Source organism: Arachis hypogaea, chromosome 15, assembly GCF_003086295.3.
Source record: "Arachis hypogaea cultivar Tifrunner chromosome 15, arahy.Tifrunner.gnm2.J5K5, whole genome shotgun sequence".
Classification (NCBI taxonomy): Eukaryota; Viridiplantae; Streptophyta; class Magnoliopsida; order Fabales; family Fabaceae; genus Arachis; species Arachis hypogaea.
This window is the reverse complement of record NC_092050.1, coordinates 9,173,902-9,196,791: the sequence shown is the minus strand read 5'-3', so window position 1 is coordinate 9,196,791 and position 22,890 is coordinate 9,173,902. Positions and strand designations below refer to the sequence as shown.

The 22,890-nt window shown below is 34.3% G+C and overlaps 4 protein-coding genes and 1 non-coding gene across 5 annotated transcripts; 4 read left to right on the top strand and 1 right to left on the bottom strand.

Annotated features, from left to right (window-relative positions):
- Positions 1 to 818: 818 nt before the first annotated feature.
- Positions 819 to 5,692, top strand: LOC114925291 (uncharacterized). Its single transcript, XM_072218559.1, has 17 exons — positions 819 to 836; positions 943 to 1,198; positions 1,369 to 1,800; positions 1,873 to 2,077; positions 2,190 to 2,255; positions 2,483 to 2,551; positions 2,634 to 2,845; positions 2,930 to 3,019; positions 3,244 to 3,339; positions 3,421 to 3,488; positions 3,618 to 3,680; positions 3,763 to 4,257; positions 4,346 to 4,432; positions 4,587 to 4,715; positions 4,805 to 4,938; positions 5,071 to 5,175; positions 5,424 to 5,692. The coding sequence occupies exons 2-3, from the start codon at positions 997 to 999 to the stop codon at positions 1,500 to 1,502; spliced, it is 336 nt and encodes a 111-aa protein (XP_072074660.1). The 5' UTR covers positions 819 to 836; positions 943 to 996; the 3' UTR covers positions 1,503 to 1,800; positions 1,873 to 2,077; positions 2,190 to 2,255; positions 2,483 to 2,551; positions 2,634 to 2,845; positions 2,930 to 3,019; positions 3,244 to 3,339; positions 3,421 to 3,488; positions 3,618 to 3,680; positions 3,763 to 4,257; positions 4,346 to 4,432; positions 4,587 to 4,715; positions 4,805 to 4,938; positions 5,071 to 5,175; positions 5,424 to 5,692.
- Positions 5,693 to 10,548: 4,856 nt separating this feature from the next.
- Positions 10,549 to 13,331, bottom strand: LOC112748759 (L-ascorbate oxidase homolog). The gene is made up of 8 exons (XM_025797004.3): positions 13,035 to 13,331; positions 12,838 to 12,947; positions 12,483 to 12,753; positions 12,302 to 12,398; positions 11,834 to 12,182; positions 11,349 to 11,714; positions 11,189 to 11,267; positions 10,549 to 11,097 (listed from the first exon to the last, which is right to left on the bottom strand). Exons 1-8 carry the CDS (start codon positions 13,179 to 13,181, stop codon positions 10,894 to 10,896), a joined length of 1,623 nt encoding a protein of 540 aa, XP_025652789.1. The 5' UTR covers positions 13,182 to 13,331; the 3' UTR covers positions 10,549 to 10,893.
- A 3,883-nt stretch (positions 13,332 to 17,214) lies between these two features.
- On the top strand, positions 17,215 to 18,432 carry LOC112748760 (reticulon-like protein B13). Its single transcript, XM_025797005.3, has 4 exons — positions 17,215 to 17,403; positions 17,465 to 17,669; positions 17,779 to 17,990; positions 18,111 to 18,432. Exons 1-4 carry the CDS (start codon positions 17,310 to 17,312, stop codon positions 18,293 to 18,295), a joined length of 696 nt encoding a protein of 231 aa, XP_025652790.1. The 5' UTR covers positions 17,215 to 17,309; the 3' UTR covers positions 18,296 to 18,432.
- Positions 18,433 to 18,439: 7 nt separating this feature from the next.
- On the top strand, positions 18,440 to 18,511 carry TRNAW-CCA (transfer RNA tryptophan (anticodon CCA)). Its single transcript has one exon. It is a non-coding gene; the product is annotated as a tRNA-Trp (tRNA).
- A 570-nt stretch (positions 18,512 to 19,081) lies between these two features.
- On the top strand, positions 19,082 to 22,789 carry LOC112748758 (probable disease resistance protein At5g66900). Its single transcript, XM_025797003.3, has 5 exons — positions 19,082 to 19,894; positions 20,346 to 20,749; positions 20,862 to 21,229; positions 21,343 to 21,620; positions 21,707 to 22,789. Exons 1-5 carry the CDS (start codon positions 19,264 to 19,266, stop codon positions 22,540 to 22,542), a joined length of 2,517 nt encoding a protein of 838 aa, XP_025652788.1. The 5' UTR covers positions 19,082 to 19,263; the 3' UTR covers positions 22,543 to 22,789.
- The last annotated feature ends 101 nt before the right edge of the window (positions 22,790 to 22,890 follow it).

Genomic DNA, 22,890 nt, shown 5'->3' with positions numbered 1-22,890 from the left:
AGCTCTGAAGAAACCGTCCAACTCCTGGCGAAAAGTAGAAGAAATCAATAAGGAATCATTCAAATCTCCATAAAAAAACACCAAAAAGAACGAACAAACATTATACAAGGTACTGTTTTACTGTTCTTCTAGGTTTTTCACATTTCTGTATCTGATTTCGAAATCGAAGCACTATATCGTCAGTATTTCTCTCTCTGTTTTACTGTTCTTGGTTTAGATCTCATATTACTGTTCTGATGAAACTGTTCTTCGTTTAGGCTATTTTATGTACTTCTAGTGAATGCTTTAACGTGTGTTTTGATCTGTTTTGGTACATATTTTGTGCATGTTTATATGTTTTTTAAGTAGGTTTGTGCATGTTTACATGAAAGACTCTTCCTCTTCTAAATGATTTTTGGGTGTATACGGCAGATTATTGGGTGTATATGGCGAATTTTTGGATGTATATGTCGGACATGGAATGCGACTGTTGCTTCTAGTAGCATTTTGAACTTAAATATCTTTCTGAACTCATATAATGTCAAGTAATCCAAAAAAAATGTAGAGGTGTATGGGACTGATATATATATTAGGATTATTAAAGTCTAACTGGTACTGTTCTAATTGTGCTTGACCTTGTAGTGTCATTTTATACATGTTTGGTTGAGTTGGACTCATTTAATTTCGTTTAATTAAAAAAACAAAATGTTTATAGGATTGGATTTGGGTGCATGTGGCTGATATTTGGGTGTATCTGACTGATATTTGGGTGTATATCTTTGATATTTGGGTGTATTTTTTTATATATTGACAGTATCTCTTTTTTATTGCAGTAAAAATGGCAACCAAGAACCAAGGTGGAAAAAAATACAATATAAGCACAAATATATATCTTAGAACAAATTAATTTTTCTAATACAAATATATGTTATTTAAATGCTCTAATTTTGGTTTTTTTTACAGCAAACCAAAGACTTGAAGTGTGCCACCAGATTACTGAGTGAAAAATTTGAAAATATGAGCGAGGCAAAGAAAGCGATTGTTCGGGAATTAGGTTTTGCTGGACTGATGCACATCCCGCCATTAAGGGTGCATCACAAACTATTAAAGGAGTTGGCTAACTCCTTTAAATTGGGGAAAAACACACTCGAAACAAGCTATGGTTCCTTTAAAGTTAAACCCAGCACAATATGGGCTGCACTTGGCCTCAATGCATCAGGTAACTGATTACAGAAAACTTCTATACTTCCATTCTTCGTAATATCTTATTCTACTATCATGTAATCAAGAAATAAATATAGGTGTATATGAGTAATATTTGGATATATATGAGTGATCTTTGGGTGTATTTCAAGTGATTTGCAGTGTAAATTATTTTCTTTTTTGTAGGAGATCTATTTCCTGAGAAAGTCAGTTATAAGGAACTTTCTGAAGAGAACAAACAAATTTTTAGAAGATTCCAGGGGAAGACTCTAAAGAATCTGACCGATGAGATGATGAGTATTGGTGTTGAAAATGAATAAGATCGCCTGATGTTCAAGAGGATTTTCATCCTCTATATATAGATGGCGTTCTTGTTACCAACAACAATAAACAAAATCTCTCCTGTGCACCTAGCTCCAATTTTTAAGATGGACAAATTACAATCTGAAAAAGAAAAAATCAATCGATGGCTGCCTCTTTGCCTTGATGATAGTCTATTTCCATATGTCAAAAAACAAAGACAAGAAAGGAGAAAAAAGACCAGGACGACCCTGGGTTACCAACTGGAATAGAGAGCAGTTGGTTGAAAGGATGAGAGTAGAAATAGATGGACATATGGTAAGTGAATAGAATACCTTGGGTGTATTTTATTTACGTAGATGATGTAAACTAATATTTCTACTGTTTCAGGGAATCATAAAGATGACAGAAACAAAAAAGAAATTGAAACAAATGAAGGAAAAAGAAAAGAAAGAAAAAAACAAAAAAAGTAGGCAAGTTCATCATCATCTCAGAGTGATACATCTGAAACTGAAGTTGATTCTTCCTCTGAGTCTGAGTCTGAAGAAGACTCAGAGGAACTAAAAAGGAAACAACCCACCAGAACGGTTAAAAAGTAAGTAATATACTTGGGTGTATTTTGTCACTTTTAGGGTGTAGTTTGTCACTTTAGGGTGTATTTTGTCACTTTTAGGGTATTTTTTTACTAATGATTGTTTGCCTTACAGAATGAAATCCAAAAAAAGGAAGCAGATTCAAGAGGATTCCAATTCAGAAACTAAATCGAATGATAAGTAAGATTCTGAAATTATCATTGCTTTCTTTTCCCTTTATTTTCAAAATTTGATGTATTAACAGAGTATTTCTCATTAACTTTTAGAAGTGAAGAATCATTACCAATAAAAAACAAAAAAAAAAAGAAAAAAATTCAGACTACCGCCAAAAAGTATGCACTGCTTTGGATAGTATTTTATTATGATCAATTTTATTTTGTTTTTCTTATTCATACTTTTTTTTCCAGGACGTAATCCAAAAAGAGAAAGCCCATTGTTGAGGATTCGTCTCCTGAACAAACTCAATTGTATGATGGGTAAGATACTTTGTAAAGCTATATTACCGTTTATCATCAAAATTATATTTGTTAACATGTTCTTTTATGCATGTACTATCAGATCTGAAATTGAAACTGAAGTATTAGAAGAATTCTTAAGGGAATCAAAAAAGAAGAAAAACAATGAAAAAGCTTCTGCATAGGGGTTTGTTATATTTAGGGTGTATATTACCGATTTTAAGGTGTTTTGGTTGCTGATAATTGTTTTTGGTTTTCCAAGAAGAAGGGAGTTGACCTGCGATCGACAGAAGGTCACTATGACTCATCCAAAATGTAAGAACCTTTATTTGATAAAATCTTGTTATCCTAAATTAACTGTAAAGTATTTTTACTGAATGATGTTTATTCAATGCTTAGAATGCCCGAGGTAAACTTAGGAATTGAGAATGATCCTTTGTCTCAAGAACAAACAGATCAAAGCAGCATAAACAAACTGGCAGATAGCATGTAATTTCTATTTCTAATACCGGTTACTTTTATCTTTTTTTTACCTTCTGCTTCTAATTCTGTATATATTTTTTTTAGAAAAAAAAGCCCTTTAATGTTTTATTCAAGAAAAAAAAGGCAGAAAAAAAAGCAAAAACTGCAACTACGTAAGTTCTCAAAAAACAAAGCATGTGTTTCTTTTCAATGCTTCAGGTGTATTTTGACTTTATTTGGATGTATTTCAGGTTAAGTCTGGTATAAGAATTAGCCAATGACCCAGCTCAACAGAACATGATGGTTGTGCAGACGGAGACACATTCACAACCTGAAGCGCTTTCAATGTGAGTTTTATAACTAAATTTCAACCTTATAATCATGAATTTTAACGGGCTTTCTTAACTTTTTATTTTTCTCTTGTTTAGAGTTTCGATTCAAGTTTATGTCCCACAAAGTCTCCGAGAGAGAAAATTAGTGAAGAAAGAATAGAAAGGTGAGGAATGATATTCGGGTGTACTTGGTTATTATTGGGGTGTATATTGTCCTTATTTGGATGTATATCTTCACAATTAATCTGTAACTGGTTTTTTTATAACATGATTCATTTTATCTAACACTGCAGCACTCGACAACCCCCGAAATCTGATGAAAGTACACCCACAGTTCCACCAGCTCCATCTAAAATGTAAGTTCAGCATAATAAAATTTGGTTTTTAATATCATTCTTCTATTCTTATTCTTATAGTATGTTATATGTCAACACGCAGTAATCCAGCCCTAGAAGACGCTGCTGCACTGATGATGATGGCCCGGACAGCATCCTACATACCTAAAGAAGGTTTGATGCCATCATTCAGCCTTGGCTTGATTGATTCAAGCCAAGAAGAAGCACCGACGCAAGAGGGGAAGAGGGCAAAAAGTCCTAAAACACCAAAACTAATCGAACAATTAGAGGAACTGGTGAAAAAATTACAAACAGTGGGGTGAAGACAGCATTGGATTATGCAAAAGGTAAAAGACCACCGATTGAAAAGCAAAGTGGCGAAGAAATTTTTGAAAAGTTTGAAACTCCTATGAAGATCAACAAGATGTCGACTGAAATGAAAGAGAAATGCTACGTCTAGGCCACACGTGTGAAGACATATGGAGATGGAAGCACTAATGAGTATGACCCCGTGTGCACACTCAAAGCCCAAGATCGATTCATTTTGTCAAAAGTCCACTTTGCATCTCTGAAAGCTGCTACACATATAGAAGCTGAGGTAATATTGGAATAACATTAATGATTTTATCATAAAATGTAACTGCAATGTTGATTGATGTAAATTGATTTGGACTTTTTTTTTCTAGATTGTCACTGCCATGTGCCTCATCCTTAACCAACAAAACATTAAAAGATTTCAAGAAGAAATATACTGTCTCCCTCCTAATATTGTGGTAAGGTGTACTTCAACGAAATTTAGGTGTATTTCTTTAATCCTTTGGTGTATTTCTGCAATCGTATGGATGTATTTTTGTAATCGTTTGGGTGTATTTCTGTAATCTATTGGGTGTATTAAATATTTTATTTGGTGTTTCACAAATGTTGCAGAACATGGCCATTAGAAATCATCCAGATGGAAAATTCTTACAGCCTAAAACCAAAAAGCCATTTAGGGTCGAAGACTAGCCAATGTTTATACCCTTCTTGGACCTCAAAAAATTAGCATCACATCCATATGTAAGTTTTCGTTTCTAAAGCTTCTTATCACAATTCTTTGCTTATGTGCCAATTAAACTAAAACACTATTCAATATGGACATGCTTCAGATTTTTGCACCTGTCTGCTATTCAGAGCATTGGTGGATATGGTGGCTGATGCAAGAAAGAGAAAATTTTATATACTTGACCCGTATCACAAGACATGTCCCTCTGAAGCCAGAATGAAGCTAAATAAATTCGTTGTAAGTTATTTCCGTGTTTTGTATTTTAATATTTGGGTGTATTTCTGTTCAATATAAGGTGTAGTTTGTGCTCCTTTGGGTGTATTCTTTATTAAATTTATTCTTATATTTTTCTTTGTTTTTTGTTTTTAGGGATATGTAATTTCGAGAATGATGGTATATGTTGGGGGCACCTCTCAGGAAAAAGGATAACGAAATTGAACCACCATATATTAACATATCAGGCTAAAAAACAAGGTATAAATCTTTCACTCTGAAAATTAATCTTTTCTATATTAATTTGCTAATTTATTTTTTGTTTTTCAGCTATGATTGTGCAATTTATGTAATGAAATGGCTTGAAATAATTCAGCCTGAAAACGTTAAAAGGGGAAAGTATGAGTGGGACAATTGGACTCAAGTAATTGTGTTTAAAACTATATAACTCTCTATTACTTTACTAAATTAACATAGTTGATTAAAAAGAATATTCTTTTAAATTGTAGGAGGAGGTGTATCACTTTAGAGTAGAATTTGCTTCCCGAATTCTATTCCATGAAATGAATCAAGACAGAGGTGAAGCCATTAGGGGAAGTGATGCAGAAAGCTTGTCCAAGCCATCCTCATTGTTGTTGACTCCATATTTTCAGATAGATTCTTATGATATTGACAGTGATTAATCTAAGTGTTATGTATTATTGGAATAGTTTGAACACTTGTTGTAAAATTCTGCGAATATAATCCAGTTTTATTATAATTTTTTTTCATAATTAAATTGTCTCTGCTGTATTCAAAAGCTCTATATTACAGGTTCTAAAAAATGAAGGAAAATAACCCAAAACCTTCTATACACCCAAAAAGTTGAATTTTACACCCAAATAATTTCAATATACACCCAAAATTCTATCCCCTGATGCTGGATCCCTAAAACTCTAAACCCTAAACCCTAAACACTAAAATCCTAAACCCTAAATTCTAAACCCTAAAATCCTAAACTCCTAAAATCCTAAAACCCTAAACCCTAAAACACTAAAACCCTAAACCTTAAATCATAAAAACTAAACAAAACACTAATTTCTAACATAAACAGCAGCATCTCAAAAAATATAAAAAAATTGATTTTTACACCCAAAAAATTGAATTTTACACCCAAATAATTTCACTATACACCCAAAATTATATCCCCCTAATGCTAGATCCCTAAACCCTAAAACTCTAAATCCTAAACCCTAAAACTCAAAACCCTAAACCCTAAACCCAAGAACCCTAAATCCTAAACCATAAACCCCTAAACCCCTAAACCCTAAACCCTAAACCCTAACCCTTAAACCATAAAAACTTAAACAAAACAATAATTTCTAACATTAAACAGCATAATCTGAAAAATATAAAAGTAAAATGTCAAACACAAGAAAATTCAGAAATACACCCAAAAGCTGAGCGTTACACCCCTATCCTGTTACTATAACCCAAAAAACTATCCCCTGCTGCTAGTTCCCTGAACTGATAATTCATAATATGTCCGTGATATTGGCTGGAATTTGGTTGCACCACTGATGCAGCATAAAAAAGGTTTAACAGGAAATAATAAACTCACATGTTAGCAAAACTATTAACAAGAAAATTAAACTCAATCACCACATATTTAAAGAATATTACTTTTACCTCGTTTAGAGCTTTCGTTTTCTTCTTCTTTGAGGCATTTGCAATCTGTTTGTCCAACTTTAAACCTAGCCTACTTTTTAGACGTACTCTTGTTCGAACCCTTGGAGGGCTTTGAAGCTTGTTAACGGATTCCAAGTTGGCATCTTCGTGAGATAACGAACATGTCCCCTTCCTTTTGGCTTTTAGTTCTTCCATCTCAACCATGACGTTATCGTAGGCACGGTGCAGAATGGCAGTCAGCTCCTCGGATTCTGATGCAAATTCGCATATATTTTGCAAACGTAACACCAATTCGTCAAACCTCTTGCTTCTTGGCTCCAACAGTGACTCGTCGTGACTGGTCTTGATGTGTGTGTGTTGCCACTTTACCTTCTTGCTCCATTGTTCCAATATATATCTCGGTGACACTTGGATTGCTCGTTGAAAGCTTAACACGCATAGGGCGTGACGGCACAATATCCCTCTTGACTCGAATAATAAGCACTGGCATTTCACTTGGGCTGCTACTGAGTCGTAAGTAACCGCAAACTTGTTGAATATTGAGCTGGAAACTTGTTCTCCAACTTCGTATACTGAATAGCCTAGAGCGGAGTTCGTTAATCTTGTGATGCAATTCGCCTTCCCTCTGAATTGTTCTTGGACTTCCCTAAACTTTTGGTGAGTATACACATGTTGAAACTGAGCTTCTATGGAGGATTTTGTTGCACACGGTATGATGGTGTGAAAATCTGCAGCATCGGATTCTCTCTCTTTGCTCCCTGCTTCTGAGGCAATTATCGTATTGTTTGACAAATTGGATAAGTGAACTATTCCGGGTAATGAACTTGTTAAAAAATGAATTCATGCTCTCACTCTTTTGTGTGCTTCTCATCTCGATCCAGAAGTGGTGATCCAGATAAATTGGAACCTATATATGATGGTCTTCGTAAAGATCTGCATAATACACCCAAATCAGACTATATTACACCCAAAAACATGCAATTTACACCTCTGCTACAGATTTTAAACATCATTACCTAAAAGCCACTTGTTGTCCACAAGACCATACTTCAACAGAAAATCATTCCAATTCCTATCAAATGAGTCTTTGCTATGAGAGTTCCAAACAACTTGGCTCATTTCTTGTTCGATTTTTGTGTGTCCTTTGTAGCTGTTTAATTTGCTTGGAATCTTCTTTGTGATGTGCCAAATACACCAACGGTGAATTATTGTAGGCATACAAGCCTCTATAGCCCTTTTCATTAACGTGCATTGATCGGTGAGTATCCCTTTCGGAACATTTCCTCCCATGCAACGAAGCCAACATTGAAATAACCATTTAAATGATTCAATATCTTCGTTTTTCATCAAAGCGCATCCAAGAAGTGTTGACTGACCGTGGTGATTCACCCCGACAAAAGAACCACAAACCAGATTATACCTGAAATAGATTACGACAAAACAGAATTAAAATCAACAAAATACACCCAAATAATGATCCTATACACCCAAAAACCTCCAATATACACCTCTGCAGCAGATTCATAAAATAACATTAATTCAGCATCATAAACCAGAACAACATGTTACCTGTTTGTATTGTAGGTGGTGTCAAATGAAATAACATCTCCGAAATACTCAAAGGCAGCTCTGCTCCTTGCATCGGCCCAAAAAGCAAGCTTAATTGACTGATCGTCCTCGAGTTCGAGCTCGAAAAAGAAATTCTGATTCTTCTCTTTCATTCTTAATAAGTATTTCTCGAATTCTTTTGCATCTTCTTGTTCTGAAACATTCTGCACTTCTCTCGAGATGTAATTTCTCACGTCTTTTTCGATAAAATTTAACTCGCGGTGACCCCCGGCTGCCGCAACGAATGTTTGGTAAGTTTTGCTTGGTCTGATACCAGCTTCCTCATTATTCTCTATTGTACGACGAACAGACATGCTTAGTTCCCTGTGCTGTTTGAGCATCTCTGCTTGAGTTGGACAGCAAGGATGTGAATGATGCAACACGACCTTTGAAATGATCCAAGCACCAACATCCTTCAATGTGTGTATATAAATTCTTGCAGGACAATTTAAACCAGCTGTGGGATTTGTCTTCTCGGTCGGAGATATTTTAGATTTCCATTTTCTCTCTCTGCTACATGTAATCAATTGATTCTTAATCTCGTTTCCCTTCTTATTTGTGCTCCGAACTCTTGTAAAAAAACCTGTAGCCTTCGCATAGTCCTTGTAAAATTTTGCAGCATCTTTAAGGGTGTTAAAAGTCATTCCAACCTTGGGAACAAACTGATCATCAACATCACAGAAGGGCTGCAAAATGCACCATGTTAAAAACAAGGATATACTATACAGTTTCTACACGTCATAAAAAAATAACAATTCAACTAAAATACACCCAAATATTCATGATCTACACCCGAGCGACAACAACTCAACTAAAATAATAAGAAAAGCCATAAACTGAAAATACACCCAAACTTCCCTAAAATACATCCAAATAGTTCTGATCTACACCCGAACATCTGATATAAAATACACAAAATTAATCAAAACTAGTACATTAGATTTAATTCACAGTCAATGTTCACGCATTAATTTCACAGTCAATGTTCACGCATTATTCAGCTAAACAATCATAAACGACTAATTGAATCAAATTCATATTCAATAATTAACTGAAACTAAATCACACCTCAGAAACTTCATTCGATTCAAATTCAAAATCCACTTCGCACTGGTTCAGCTGACAATCTGAAGTTGAATCATCCATTATCTTCAAAACGATTTCAAAGCTTGATTTCAGAAACTATGAAAATCGAGAAAAACGAAGCAAGAAAATAGAGAGAAACACACGTAAATAACGAAGGAGAAACTAGTGAGAAACGAACGTAAACAACGAATGAAAAGGCAAAGAGAAACGCACGAACGAGATCGAACAAAGAAGGCAAGAAATTCGAAAAAGGAAACGAAATCCTTTGAAAAAAGGAAGTTATATATTTGCGTGTTAATTGATTTAAAAGTCTATTAAGGAGGCGCGTGAAATACACATGCCACAAGACGCGCGTTTGAAGGTAAAGAACTTGTAAGACTTGTAAGCGTTAATTGCTTATATGCAGAGATTACTCCTTTTACGATATGCTATCAAAAAAAGGCAATTGCGAGAAAAAAATGACTAGAATACAAAAATTTCACTAGTTAAGTACAGTAAGATTCTAGAATTTCACTATAGATTTATAATTTATTAATGGTTTAATTATTCTGTTGGTTCTTATAATTTCACGAAATTTTTAATTAGGTTTTGCGAAATTTTTAATTAGGTTTCTGTACTTTTTTTCCTTTCAATTGAGTCCTTGCACCAAAATTTTTTTTAATTGGATTTTTTTCCTTTTATTTGGGTCTCTGCACCAAAAATTTTTTTTAGTTGGGTCCCTATAAAATTAAGTCAATTACTACTAAAAAAACTAATTTAAAAAAAAATTAGTGCAGAGACCCAATTAAAAGAAAAAAAATATAGAAGTCTAATTGAAAATTTTACGAAACTGTAAGAACCAACAAAGTAATTAAACTTTTATTAATTTATATCTTAATATCAATAAAATATTAAAATATTATTATTATTTATTTAAAAAATACTTTATAATATATATATATATATATATATATATATATATATATATATATATATATATATATATATTGAGTTTTCATATTTTATAAGAATTTAAGATTCATGTATCTCTATTTCATGTTATATTATGTCTTGTATTTGAGTCGATATCCGTGCATTATAGACGGTTAGCTTAACGGGAATAGATCTTCTCAATTTTTATTGACAATTAAGACGATCCATTCCCTTAGCTTAACTACCCATGTTCTCCTACTATAGGTACTCTAATTGTTTTAGGTAAAATACATAACTTAAGAGGCAGTGCGATAAAAGGCAGTGCGATAAAACCTTTTCTTTCTAAATATATAACACATCTAAAGCTCAAATGTAAAACCTATAATTAAATCTTGAACAACCTTCAGCAAGTTGATTTGATAGTACATTCTTATATATTCCTGGACGCAGGGCTAGTTTTTTGCTTTCTCAACTAGCCACATTGTGCAGTAAGTACACCTCTCTCAAATTATAACAGTAAACAACACCGGATGAATTGATTGTCAAATTATAAATAAGCAATGAAAAATTTGACACATTAGAAGTAACCGAGCCTGAAAACAGAGAAATGAACTTCTCCCTCTGTGACTTTCTTCTCTAAAAAGAATATATAATGTAGTCATGCTCTCATGACTAGAAATTGAAGGTGATAGCTGATAACTGATTCTAGGAGTGGCGTCCAACGGCTTTGCCACAAAGGAGGGCATTATTGGGAATGTTATATTCATTGGCAAGGCTTTGCTGTGCATTCCACACCCTCAGATAGAATTGTTGCCCAAGATATTGCCTCTCCCATATTGAGGACCTCATATTCCACATACCTTGGTTATCCAAGGACACCAATATTGCAGTCCAAGAGTTTGGATACACCTACATTCATTTTAATCAATCCAATTAATTACTCTTTCTGTTTCAGAATAATTGTCGCTTCAACTAATTTCTTAAGTATTCGGACACAAACCTGGGCAGTGTGTCTGGTCAGAGCGTCCACAAGATTATATGTATTTCTACTGTTGGGTGACCACTGGCCGAAACCATAACTGTAATTGAAGCAATGAGCATCAATAGAACTATCCAATATATAATTCTAAGTAAAGATAGATACTAGCGGAAGCACATACCCAACAACCCAAAAATCATAGCCATCAAGATGCCAAGATTGCATGGCATTTTCATTGTTCTGGAAAACAACCTCAATGAAATCATGGAGAGCAGTTGGGACCACCGAGGTAGCAATGCGTGCTGCGCCATTCGAGGGATTGCTTTGGAGGGAACTCGTGTCGAAAACTCCGGGGATGTTGAAGTGATCAGCAAGCTTCAGAGGGGTATCCGAGTTCACATAGGAGACCGAGTTAACAGCATACCGGAGCTTTCCATTGATCAAGGGTGCTGTACTGGCAAACAAAAACCTCTTTGTAGGAGTTATCTTTCCATAGTGGAATGATCCTTGTGGATTAGGCCTAGCAGCATTTGCTGACAGATTCCATCTGCATCAGTAATTCATTTCAAACAGATCAAAATCATTAGCAAGCACATAACCTCATAGTTTGTCATATTTCAAATAGGTCTATATTTAATTTCCCAGTGTCTATGTATTCATACTAACCTGTAGCTTGTAGCTTGTTGCATGGACCAGTCATATTTATTAGCAGGGGGAGCAGGAGGCAAGAGTCCAGATGCAGGGGAACCTGAGTTTGCATAGTGAAGCACAGCAGTTGTTGTGAGATCTTTTGTGGTGAATCTTGTTGAGGCAACAATGTAATAATCCTTTGGGGGTTGGTCCAAGGTTACCAACAGAGAAACTGATTGGCCAACATGCACATCAAGTGAGTCATAAAAGTTCTGTAGAGTGTGTGATCCCTCACACTCAACTAGTTTCAGTTTATGACCCTGAATTCTGAAGTTGATTGAGGTTGACAACCCCACATTTGAGATCCTGAACATATAGGTTTGTCCTGAAAATCAAAACCCCAAATATTGTTGGCAAAAATAGATCTTGACAAAGTTTGAAGAATTGTCCATAGTTGAACTATATAAGTATATATGTATATATCCTTCATTATCATACACTTACCCTGGTTGCCGGTAAACGTAGGGCGTGTTTGGCCATTGATGAGAAGGCCATCCGGAAGTCCAAGAGATTTTCCAGAATCCAAAGTCTGCCTTAATGTCTGCAATCAAGAAGACCAACATTCAATTTCTTCATGATTCATCAAGAATGGAGCAAAGTGTAATAATCCTGGTTGGTTAATTACCTTGTGGTTGGTCTTGAACCAATCACCAATGAGCAAAGTGAAATCACCAGCAGGGTTTGGATAAGGGATTGGGATGACAGATCTGTGATAGACATTGAGTCCTCCAAATCCTCCAGCGGCTTTGTGAAATGCAGTTGATGGAAAGTAGGAAAAGGTGCCAATCTGATCCTTGGTTTGAAACTTGTATGTGTAGTTTGAGTTTGGAGGAATGGCACAGTTTGTTCCCAACACTCCATCTTGCCATGAGTTCTTCCTTTGCTTAATGCCATTCCTATATATGTTTGTGACCACAATGTTAGAATCCAAACAAACAAACAAACATCGTTGATGAGAAAGTGAGATCCATATTCCATACCAAGTAATCAAAAATGGCTCGTCAAGCTTGTTGATGAGGTTGAGAACTACATTGTCGTTGGTTACCAGGTCAAGCCTTGGTCCAGGAAACTGGCCATTGATGAGGATAACCTTGAAGAAAGTAAGCACAAAACAATGTGTGTCAGAAAGAGAATTCCAAAATAAAAATAGATCTGAGATCCAATGAAACACACCAACCTGTTGTGGAGTAGCAAGTGGAGAAAGAGTGCCATAAGTAACCGTCCATGTGTAGAACTTGTATGCATCTTCTGCTTCCACTGCACACACACACAACAAAGCAACAACGAGACACAGCGAGTGTAACATGCTTGTGCTTCTTCCCATTTTACGTGTTAGATCTGGGGATGGTTCTGTTAGAACTTAGAAGAGTGACACCGACTTGTTAGAATTGGAGGATTAATATATGAAGAAAATGTAGCTATATTGGACCTTTGTAATGGATAATAATTATTATAGTATAATGTATGTCATTTATTTATGATTTTATTTTGAAATTGATTTATCTCGTATTCGGCGCGGGTAACGCGTTAACGCGTGTTGGTTATTACTATATTTGCTTATAGCTAAAGGAATACTATGCTTCTGTCTCCTTTACACTATGTCTCTCCATGATGGATATGGTACAAGTATTTCCTATCATATTATCATGTATCATTATTAAAGCAGAATCTTTTTAATTTGTACTTACCCTGTCTAGACATATTTTGGAAAGGCATTTTAAAAATAATCCATCAACCAATAATCAATTATTAAGTATGCATATATACCTACTTAAAACACTGTTCATGTTAAAGTAAAACATTAAAACTGCTACTTCAAATTTTCTTGCATTTTTCTCATGTTTCCATGGTAATGATTAAAATTGTCTCATAGAAGAATTTCACATCGTAATGATTAAAATTGTCTTCATGTAAGTAGTCGCCGTCAAATTCTTGTTTTGAACTTCTTGCGTGTTAAATAGTTGTTAGACAAATTACATTAAAATGTGAAAATTTTAAGATGCTTAATAACGCAAGTTAAGTAAGCATACAACTATGCCCATGTAAAGATTTCTCAACGAGTTCATACCTATTGTACTGAATAATAATAATAAGAAGAAGTTATTTTCATATTCTTTTCTTGTACCTTTGATTCCTTACTAATGATGTAAAATTTTAAAAAATTAATGTATTTTCTTCTAAAAACTAAAGAGAAAGTAGTTGCGAAAGGAGCACCGACAGAACATTATTTTGACTTTTAGTAGCATGTGAGAAGGTGATTTGACGGAAAGACATTTGTATTTGTATACCATTTTATTTAATGATAATCGAATTCATTCTCAACAAAACTTCACGATCACACTGAGCATAAGTTAACCATCATTATTCAATGGTAAATTGAGTATAAATTAAGTGAGAAGGACCATGCTTGTATAATTTTTCAATGGTGAATTGAGTGAAAATTGAGATCAGACTGATACCAGACAGAGCTCCGAAACGAGAGATTGAAGTTTCAAAACTACGTTCATAATAATAATTTGGAATTTATTTAAAAAAATGGTGATAATACATGCGAGGTGTTTTAAAATTAATAAGAGGTTCATTGGATTAGCAATGAAGCAATTAGCGAGTGTTTGTTGGACGACCAAGTAGTTAACACAAACCTCAAATTCAACCTGCACTAGAAGAGATTGGTTTATGCAGACGCCATAAATGATTTTATTGATTACAATATTACTAACAAGTTGTAAATAATTAAAACAAATAAACAAATTAGGGGAGAAGTCAACTATTAGCAATAGTGATAGTAACAGGTGTAATCCAACGCACTATTCTTTAATCAAAGTTGTAAATATTCAAACGTTGATTTTTGTCATACGACACATGCGCAACACCCTATATTTTTATGCGAAATTTTCGTTAATAAAAGTTAAAGATCGCATAGATTGAGAGGAGGTAGATGTGAATCTGTGATGCATGTGCTATATGGGAAGATAAACAACGGATTTATCGACCAAAAAAAAAAACAACGGATTTCGGTGCCCCTTGGCCCTTACCAATTGCGGTGATTCCATCAAATATGGACCCTACTTGAGTGAGGTCTATGGAATTTAGAATTTTAAAGCCAATCCTCTGTGTTTAGTCATGGGTCGCCGAATCTATTTATTAGATTTGAATTCGGTCCTAAATTCGATGAAATCTATATATTTTTGGATCACGATTCTACCAAATAAAAATTTGGAACGTTAATATTACATTACTTTAATATCTTTTTATAAGTTAGCATGTGAAAATATTCAAATTTCTAAGACTTCAACTATGATTTGACATGGTAAAATTCACTTAGAAAAATATAACAAGAACAAACTCTTCTCTAAAATTAAAGCATAACCACAATCAATACTAATATTGTCTAATAACACCAAATATTTAAATCAATACAAATAACACAATATTATGCATTAGTATAAAATCTTATACATTTTAAACATAAAACATTAACTTATAATCTTATAGTGACTAATAACACAAAATATTAAAATTTCTAAAAATTAAATTTCACATAAGAATAGCCATCATCCATCACTAATAACACAATATTAATTGTGTACGATGACCGGGACACCAGGCTAAATTCGGGTAATTCGAACTATGATCCGGACTCAACTCAAAATAATGACCGGGTCTATTTTTTAGACTCTTACCCCGTCTTAAACCTGATAAAATCACACCAAATTAGCCCCTAAAAAATTCAGAACCCGATAAAATCACACAAAATTAGCCCCTAAAAATTCAGAACTAGACCGAATCTTCGGATTGGGTCGAGCCATGCACCCCTAGTTTAGAGGCGGCTTGTTATTTGTTAAAGAAAAATCTTATATTACCAATAAAACTTATTATTTTAATTAATATATAATTCATTTTAAATTTTAAATTTTAATAATATAAAAAAATATTAACTAATATTACTAAAAGATATTGACTTTCGAATATTTTTCATTTATTAATATGAAAACACCGAAAAAAAAAGTCTTTAACTATCCTTTGCATGAATAACATTTTTAATTAAAATTAAATATTTATTAATATCTAATTATTAAAAATTGAGACACGTTAATTTTTTTTTATTGAAATACATAATTTTTCTATTAGTCAATTAGAAAAAATCTAAGTATCTATTTATAAGTGTTTTTTTTTTCTTTTTGACTATTTATAAGTGTTTAATTCTGATTAAAAAATAATATGTCTTCAAAAAAAAATCAAGAATCTATATTTACATTTGTTTATAGAGATAGAAAATAAAAATATAGAAACACAAAATTATATTTAATAGAAGAGATATTGATAAAAATATTATATTTAAAAATATTAAAGTAATATATTTTATTCATCATGACAGAAAAAATACAAAACCACTAATAAAAAATACAACTTTTTTTATTATTATTCTTATTAATTTTTTATAATTATACTTTTTATTATTATATTTTTTGTCTCAAATTTTTTAAATAAAAAAATAAAACTAAATTAAATTTTTATAATTTATTTTAATTTATTACAAAATAAAATATAAAAATACAAATTTTTATTTTTTTATTTTTTATATCTTATTCTTAATATTTTATGTTGTCGTAAAAAATAAATACAACCTATTAAGTGCTGAGATACACAAACTTTTCTTTTAGTCAATAAAAGACTTATGTGTCTCTTTTCTCAATAATTAGAAATTTATAAGTATTAAAGTTTGAGTAAAAATTTATGTATCTCCAAAAAGAAAAAAATAAGAGCTTAAAATATGTATCACAAAATTTAAAAACAACAAATAAAATTAAAAACCCAAAACAAACATAGTCTTGGTTTATCAGTTTCTCTTTTACAAAGACTGCAACACTTTTCGGCCTTACTTGAGAAAAGACAATAGCAATGCCACCTCCTCAACAAGAGGAAATAGATGATGGATTGGGATGCAAGCACACTTCAGATGATAGATTGGAAAGAAATATTCATAATCACTTTCTGGAGACTTTGGTATAGCAGAAATAAGGACATTAAACTCATGATTAAAAGAAGATCACCAGAGCCACATTGGAACAGAGTATTTCGTTTTGGGACTCTCCTCCAATGTGCAAAAATTCTTAGTTATTAATCACACTATTTATATAAAATGCATATTAAAATATGTTAACTGATTTCGTTGATTAAATGACGAATCAAGGTGTGTGTTACCATATGAAGCGCCTTCTAGAATCAAAGTCAATACATTAGATGACACTAGACTAGTCAATGCGGTGCTAAAAGGTTCCAAAGATTCCACGTTTCCATGCACTGCTACACGTGTATGCTCTCACACTAATAAAGATACATATCACCTTCAATTCTATGTAACACAACACCGCCCTTTTGCACTTCAATCTGCACCAGGAACCATACATATATCATACATTTACTCTACCTCTCACCTTCATTCTCCATCATGTCTGCACAACCAGAACCAGTTATGCCTTCAGAACCAGAACCTGAAGCGGAATCTCAAGTTTTGACAACAACTCCCTCCCATTCCTCGCCAGGTAATAATTATTTCATTTCATTGTACTGCACCAATCTTGTTCTTGACTTCTTGTACTGCAGACCACGTTAATGGCAACAACGTTGTGAAGGACGTGGTCTTATGGAGAAGAAAGAAACTGAATGCAACCCTTCTCATATTGGCAACCGCAACATGGGTCTCTATGCAACTATATCAATTTAAATTCATCACTCTCATATCGTGGCTTGCCATATTCCTTCTTGCTTCCATATTCCTCTATGCCAATCTCACTAAGCTTTTCGGCAAGTAAGATATATATATGTTCTTGCTTGTATTTATTATTCTTATGTTTATATATATTATTAAGGATTAATTAGATTAATAAGCTATAATGGAGTTATTGTGTGGAATTCAGGGAACCACCGCGCTTGACGAGATTTGAACTGACAGAAGAAACGGTTATGGGAATGGCCCACACTATTCGAGTTTGGATTGAAGAAGCAATAAGGTTGTTGTTCTGGGTGGGGGCCGAGAAAGAGTGGCATGTCTTTGTGGGAGTCGAGGTTGGACTGTTGTTGCTCTCTTATGTTGGAACCTTCATGGACCTCCTAACTTTCCTTTATATAGGTACATACATGATACATATTTGCTTATTAGTTTTAATTTACCTGCTATATATTCCTGTATGGATATTTAGATTCCCTCTGTTAATTATGTTCTTGAATATTTTGTATTTTCGGTTTGTAGGTACAATAGTGAGCATGACAGTTCCAGTAGCATACGTGAAGTACGAGGATAAAGTCCAGAGATTAGTGAATTGGTTGAGAGAGAGATGCAACAAGTCTTATCAAGTTATCGATGAGAGGGCTATTCAGAAGATCAAAACCAAAGTAATGAACGGCAAGGATAATAAGGAGAAGAAAACACAGTAATTTCCCTTGTAGTAGATGCGCTGTTATGTAATACGATTCGAGATATGTATAAGATTATTACTTCTTAAATATTTTGGTAAATGTAACGAATTCTAGTAATAAATATAAACTAAATATATGTCACTTTAATTCGATAACATCTGTGGATCCGTGGCGCAATGGTAGCGCGTCTGACTCCAGATCAGAAGGTTGCGTGTTCGATTCACGTCGGGTTCAATACCCGCTTTTTGCCTTTTAACATATTCCCAAACGGAATGACTCCAAATCCAAACAAACAAAAACACTAATTCGGTGAAAAAAGAAAGAAACAATAATAGAGAATGAACTTAATTACAAGAATGAACTTTTCTTATATATTTGTTATTTATTTAGGTGTATGAAATTATTTGTGGATTCTTATGATTTTAAATAAACTATAAATGTCGTAACAATTATTATTTTCAAAGAAAATAATACGTATTTAAAAATTACATGTTTTTATAGATATTTCTAAATTGATGTTCTTCTGTCTAAAGTATATTTCTCATGTCTTGATAATAAGATTTTGTAGTTAAAACTTCAAAAATATAATTGTAATTTTCGGCAAAAGGAACAAATTAATATGTTGGGGCGAATTGTTTATATTTCTATCACCATTGGTGTTTCCGTTATATATATAAACTTCTATTAAAAAAAAAAAATTAGCGCATGAACATTTTTAATATTTTGATTATTTTCTAAAAATTACTTATTGTCAAGAATTTCTCAAAAAAATATATAAGTGAATGACCAAGACTTTGGTAGTTGATAAAATATTATTTTATTTTACGATAACTTGTAAGTAACACACATTGCTAGTTGCTACCATCCTTCCTATAATCCTATTGGCAACTTCATTTGTTTTGCTGAGACAATAACTTCTGTTTTAGTAGTGAAGCCGTTGACCACCATCAATCTCTTGGTTGACCTGACAATCCGATCACTAGAGTATGGCAGATCTGTTCAGTGGAGGTGCCGTTGGAGCGGTTATGGGAGAGCTTCTTCGAGCAGTAATTGAAACCATAAACAAAGGTCGACAGTTCAAGCCAACACTTGAAACCAACATACAAACCTTGAACGACATAGCACCACTGGTTGACCAGATGATGGAATACAACGACAAGTTAGATCGACCAAGACAAGAGATCCAGAGGCTTCAGAGTCGCGTACGTCAAGGACAAGAACTTGCACGAAAGTGCTCCAGAAAGTTAAGTCGCCGGAAGTTTCTTTCATTCCCTTACTACCAGGGGAAGCTTAAGTCCGAGGACCAGTCACTTCAAAGGCACTTGTCCTTTGATGTTCAGGTTCAGAATGCGAGGAACTTGATGGAGGTTCTTTTGAAGGTTGAGGAGATTTTGAACATTCTTGGAAAACAAGATTTTGCTAAGTTCAGTGGGAGCCAGATACAGGGTTTGAGTGGTGCTCCTGAAGAACCCAAGTGTATGGGGATGGATGAGCATTTGAGCAGGTTGAGGATTGAGCTTCTCAAGGATGATGTCAGTGTTCTTGTTTTGACTGGTCTGGGAGGTTCTGGAAAGAGCACTCTTGCTAAAAAGCTCTGCTGGGACCCACATGTTAAAGGTAGATTTCCATTTCTCCTTTTGGTTAAACCTAGTAGGAGCTTAAACATGGAATGAAGGATTTGCGAGTACCACATACCAATTTATTTGCATACCAGAATGTCATGTGTATCCGTCACCGTACCAAAACCAAGTTCAATACTTGAGCTATTTCGGGAATGTGGTCCATTCTTGTTAGTTACAGTATCTCAATTGGGAAAGCCTCGTAAAAATTTTGATGTTTTTCAATATGAAAAGAATTCCTTTCTCCTTTTTTATTCATATTACCATAATTATCTATGCATATGCATTAACAGATACATTAGGTTTACAGTGGCCTTGAGAATTGAGGTAGGTGCTTTCAGTTATATACCGTTACTCTTCTTAGTCTAGTGAAATGGTCATGCATATCATGCATTCTGGAATACTTCTAGATACTACTTGATTATAGAAATTTACCTTGGTTTGGCTAGGCAAGTTCGGGGGGAATATCTTCTTTGTGACCTTCTCAGAAACACCAAACTTGAAGAACATTGTAAGGACATTATTTGAGCACTGCGGATGTAAGGTGCCCGAGTTTCAGAGTGATGAAGACGCCATCAACAAATTGGGAATTTTGTTGAGGCTTGTTGGGAGAAGCCCAATACTATTAGTCCTGGATGATGTTTGGCAGAGCTCAGAGGCACTTGTTGACAAGTTCAGATTTCAGATACCAGATTATAAGATTTTGGTGACTTCAAGGGTTGCTTTTCAAAGATTTGGCACCCCATGGCCGTTGGAACCCCTTGATCATGATGATGCAGTGTCCCTTTTCCGTCACTCGGCTCAACTTAATAGTAAATGCTCCTACATGCCAGATGATAATCTTGTCAATGAGGTGCTTTATCTTCTTTCTACTTTGAATGTGTGTATTGTATTCCATGTAACTCTTTCAAGCTCTTTGTTTGATCTTGTTCACTGATTTTTTGCTTTGTTGCACTGAAATTCAGATAGTGAAAGGTTGTAAGGGTTCACCATTGGCACTTGAAGTGATTGGTGGATCACTGTGTCAGCAGCCTTTTGAGGTGTGGCAAGATATGAAAGAATGGTTAGAAAAGCAGTCGATTTTGGAGTCGGGTAATACAGATTTGCTTTCGCGGCTCCAACAAAGTTTAGATATGTTGGAAGATAAGTTCTCAGTTAGTGAGAAGGAGTGCTTCATGGATCTAGGCCTTTTTCCTGAAGACCAAAGGATCCCTGTTGCAATCCTGATTGATATGTGGGCAGAACTGTATAACTTTGATGACAATGGAAGGAAAGCAATGACCATCATCCATGATTTAACCACCAGGAACTTGATTAAGCTCATAGTAACAAAGTACACATCATCCTTTATCCTTTTCGTAGCTGGTTATCTAAAAATGCTTGATTTATTGACAAGTAAAGATTGATTCCATAATATAGCTGGACTAAACTATGGTAATTGATCAGGAAAATTGCAAAGGACACAGACATGTACTACAATAACCACTTTGTCTTGCTACATGATCTCCTCAGAAAGCTGGCAATCCATCAGAGTGAGCAGGAACAAATTGAACAGAGAAAGAAACTAATAATTGAGCTAAATGGAGATGATCATCCTGAATGGTGGGTAAGGCAAAACCAGCAAGGAATATTCAGCCGCCTTTTGTCACTGTCATTCTTACCTGGAAGATTGATAGAACAAAAGCAGCTAAAGGTTGCTGCCAGAGTATTGTCTATATCAACTGGTTTGTGAATTCCTCTCTTCTAAAATCTAAATTACTTTATCTTGCATAATCTTGTGTTCTTGATGCCATATATGATGCTTGGGCAGACGAGAATTTTGCTTCGGATTGGTGCGACATGACAGCTGATGAAGCCGAGGTTATAGTCTTAAACATTCGATCTAGCCAGTACAGCCTGCCACAGTTCATGGAGAAAATGAACAAACTTAAAGTTCTAATAGTCACAAATTACGGCTTCCATCTTTCTGGACTAAAAGATTTTGAGATACTGAGTGCTTTGTCTAACTTGAGAAGAATCAGATTGGAGAAAGTTTCAGTTCCTTCTTTATGCATACTGAAGAGTCTGCAAAAACTATCGCTTCATATGTGCAACACAAGCCAGGCTTTTGGGAACAGTTCTATCCCAATCTCAGAATCCATGCCAAATCTAGTGGAGTTGAGCATTGACTATTGCAAAGATCTGGAGAAATTGCCAGAGGGGGTATGCAACATTACCCCACTAAAGAAGCTTAGCATCACCAACTGTCACAAGCTTTCAGCACTTCCTAAAGACACAGCAAATCTGAAGAATTTGGAAGTGCTAAGGCTAAGTTCATGCTCCGATTTGGAAGAGATGCCAGATGGGATTGGACGACTGTGTAACCTGCGCTGTCTCGACATATCTGACTGTGTAAGTCTATCCAAATTGCCAGAGGACATTGGAGATCTGCAGAATCTTGAGAAACTCTACATGAAGGGTTGTTCAGGGCTAAGTGAGGTGCCATACTCAGTCATGAACTTTGAGAATGCAAAACATCAAGTATTTGTGTTATGTGATGAGGAGAGGGCTCAATTATGGGAAAATGTCCCCTCAACTCCCAATTTGAAGATAGAGACAGCTAAAGTAGACATCAGCTTAAATTGGCTTCATGGAGTTCGTTGCTGACAGTGGCATGGCTACCCCAAATTTTTTATAAAAAAATTAGTAGTAGTTTTTCAAAAAATAAAAAATAGTTTAGTTGGCTTAGATGCTTTAATTTAATAATCAAGCAATGGATCTATTAAGTTTGAGCTCTACTCTCATGTCTAAGGATGCTTATAAAAATTTTGGCATTGCTAAGATTTCTATTCTTGTTGACAGCTACTATCCCGAAAACTTTATTGAATAAGAGAAGATTAATTTGCCTTTTCAACTTCAGCATTTTATTCTTGATGTTCGTCAGCATCTAAAAATGAAGAATTTGTCAACTATTCATGAACTGTGTAGATGTTTAGCAGAAACAAAAAAATCAAA

Coding starts and splice junctions, on each gene's coding strand:
- LOC112748758 (XM_025797003.3), top strand. CDS start 19,264: ATGGCAGATCTGTTCAGTGGAGGTGCCGTTGGAGCGGTTATGGGAGAG. Junction 19,895..20,345: donor CTGGGACCCACATGTTAAAG/GTAGATTTCCAT, acceptor TGGTTTGGCTAG/GCAAGTTCGGGGGGAATATC. Junction 21,230..21,342: donor ATTAAGCTCATAGTAACAAA/GTACACATCATC, acceptor GTAATTGATCAG/GAAAATTGCAAAGGACACAG.
- LOC114925291 (XM_072218559.1), top strand. CDS start 997: ATGAGCGAGGCAAAGAAAGCGATTGTTCGGGAATTAGGTTTTGCTGGA. Junction 1,199..1,368: donor ACTTGGCCTCAATGCATCAG/GTAACTGATTAC, acceptor TCTTTTTTGTAG/GAGATCTATTTCCTGAGAAA.
- LOC112748760 (XM_025797005.3), top strand. CDS start 17,310: ATGTCTGCACAACCAGAACCAGTTATGCCTTCAGAACCAGAACCTGAA. Junction 17,670..17,778: donor CTCACTAAGCTTTTCGGCAA/GTAAGATATATA, acceptor TGTGGAATTCAG/GGAACCACCGCGCTTGACGA. Junction 17,991..18,110: donor CCTAACTTTCCTTTATATAG/GTACATACATGA, acceptor TTCGGTTTGTAG/GTACAATAGTGAGCATGACA.
- LOC112748759 (XM_025797004.3), bottom strand. CDS start 13,181: ATGGGAAGAAGCACAAGCATGTTACACTCGCTGTGTCTCGTTGTTGCT. Junction 12,754..12,837: donor GAGCCATTTTTGATTACTTG/GTATGGAATATG, acceptor AAACATATATAG/GAATGGCATTAAGCAAAGGA. Junction 11,098..11,188: donor TGACCAGACACACTGCCCAG/GTTTGTGTCCGA, acceptor AAATGAATGTAG/GTGTATCCAAACTCTTGGAC.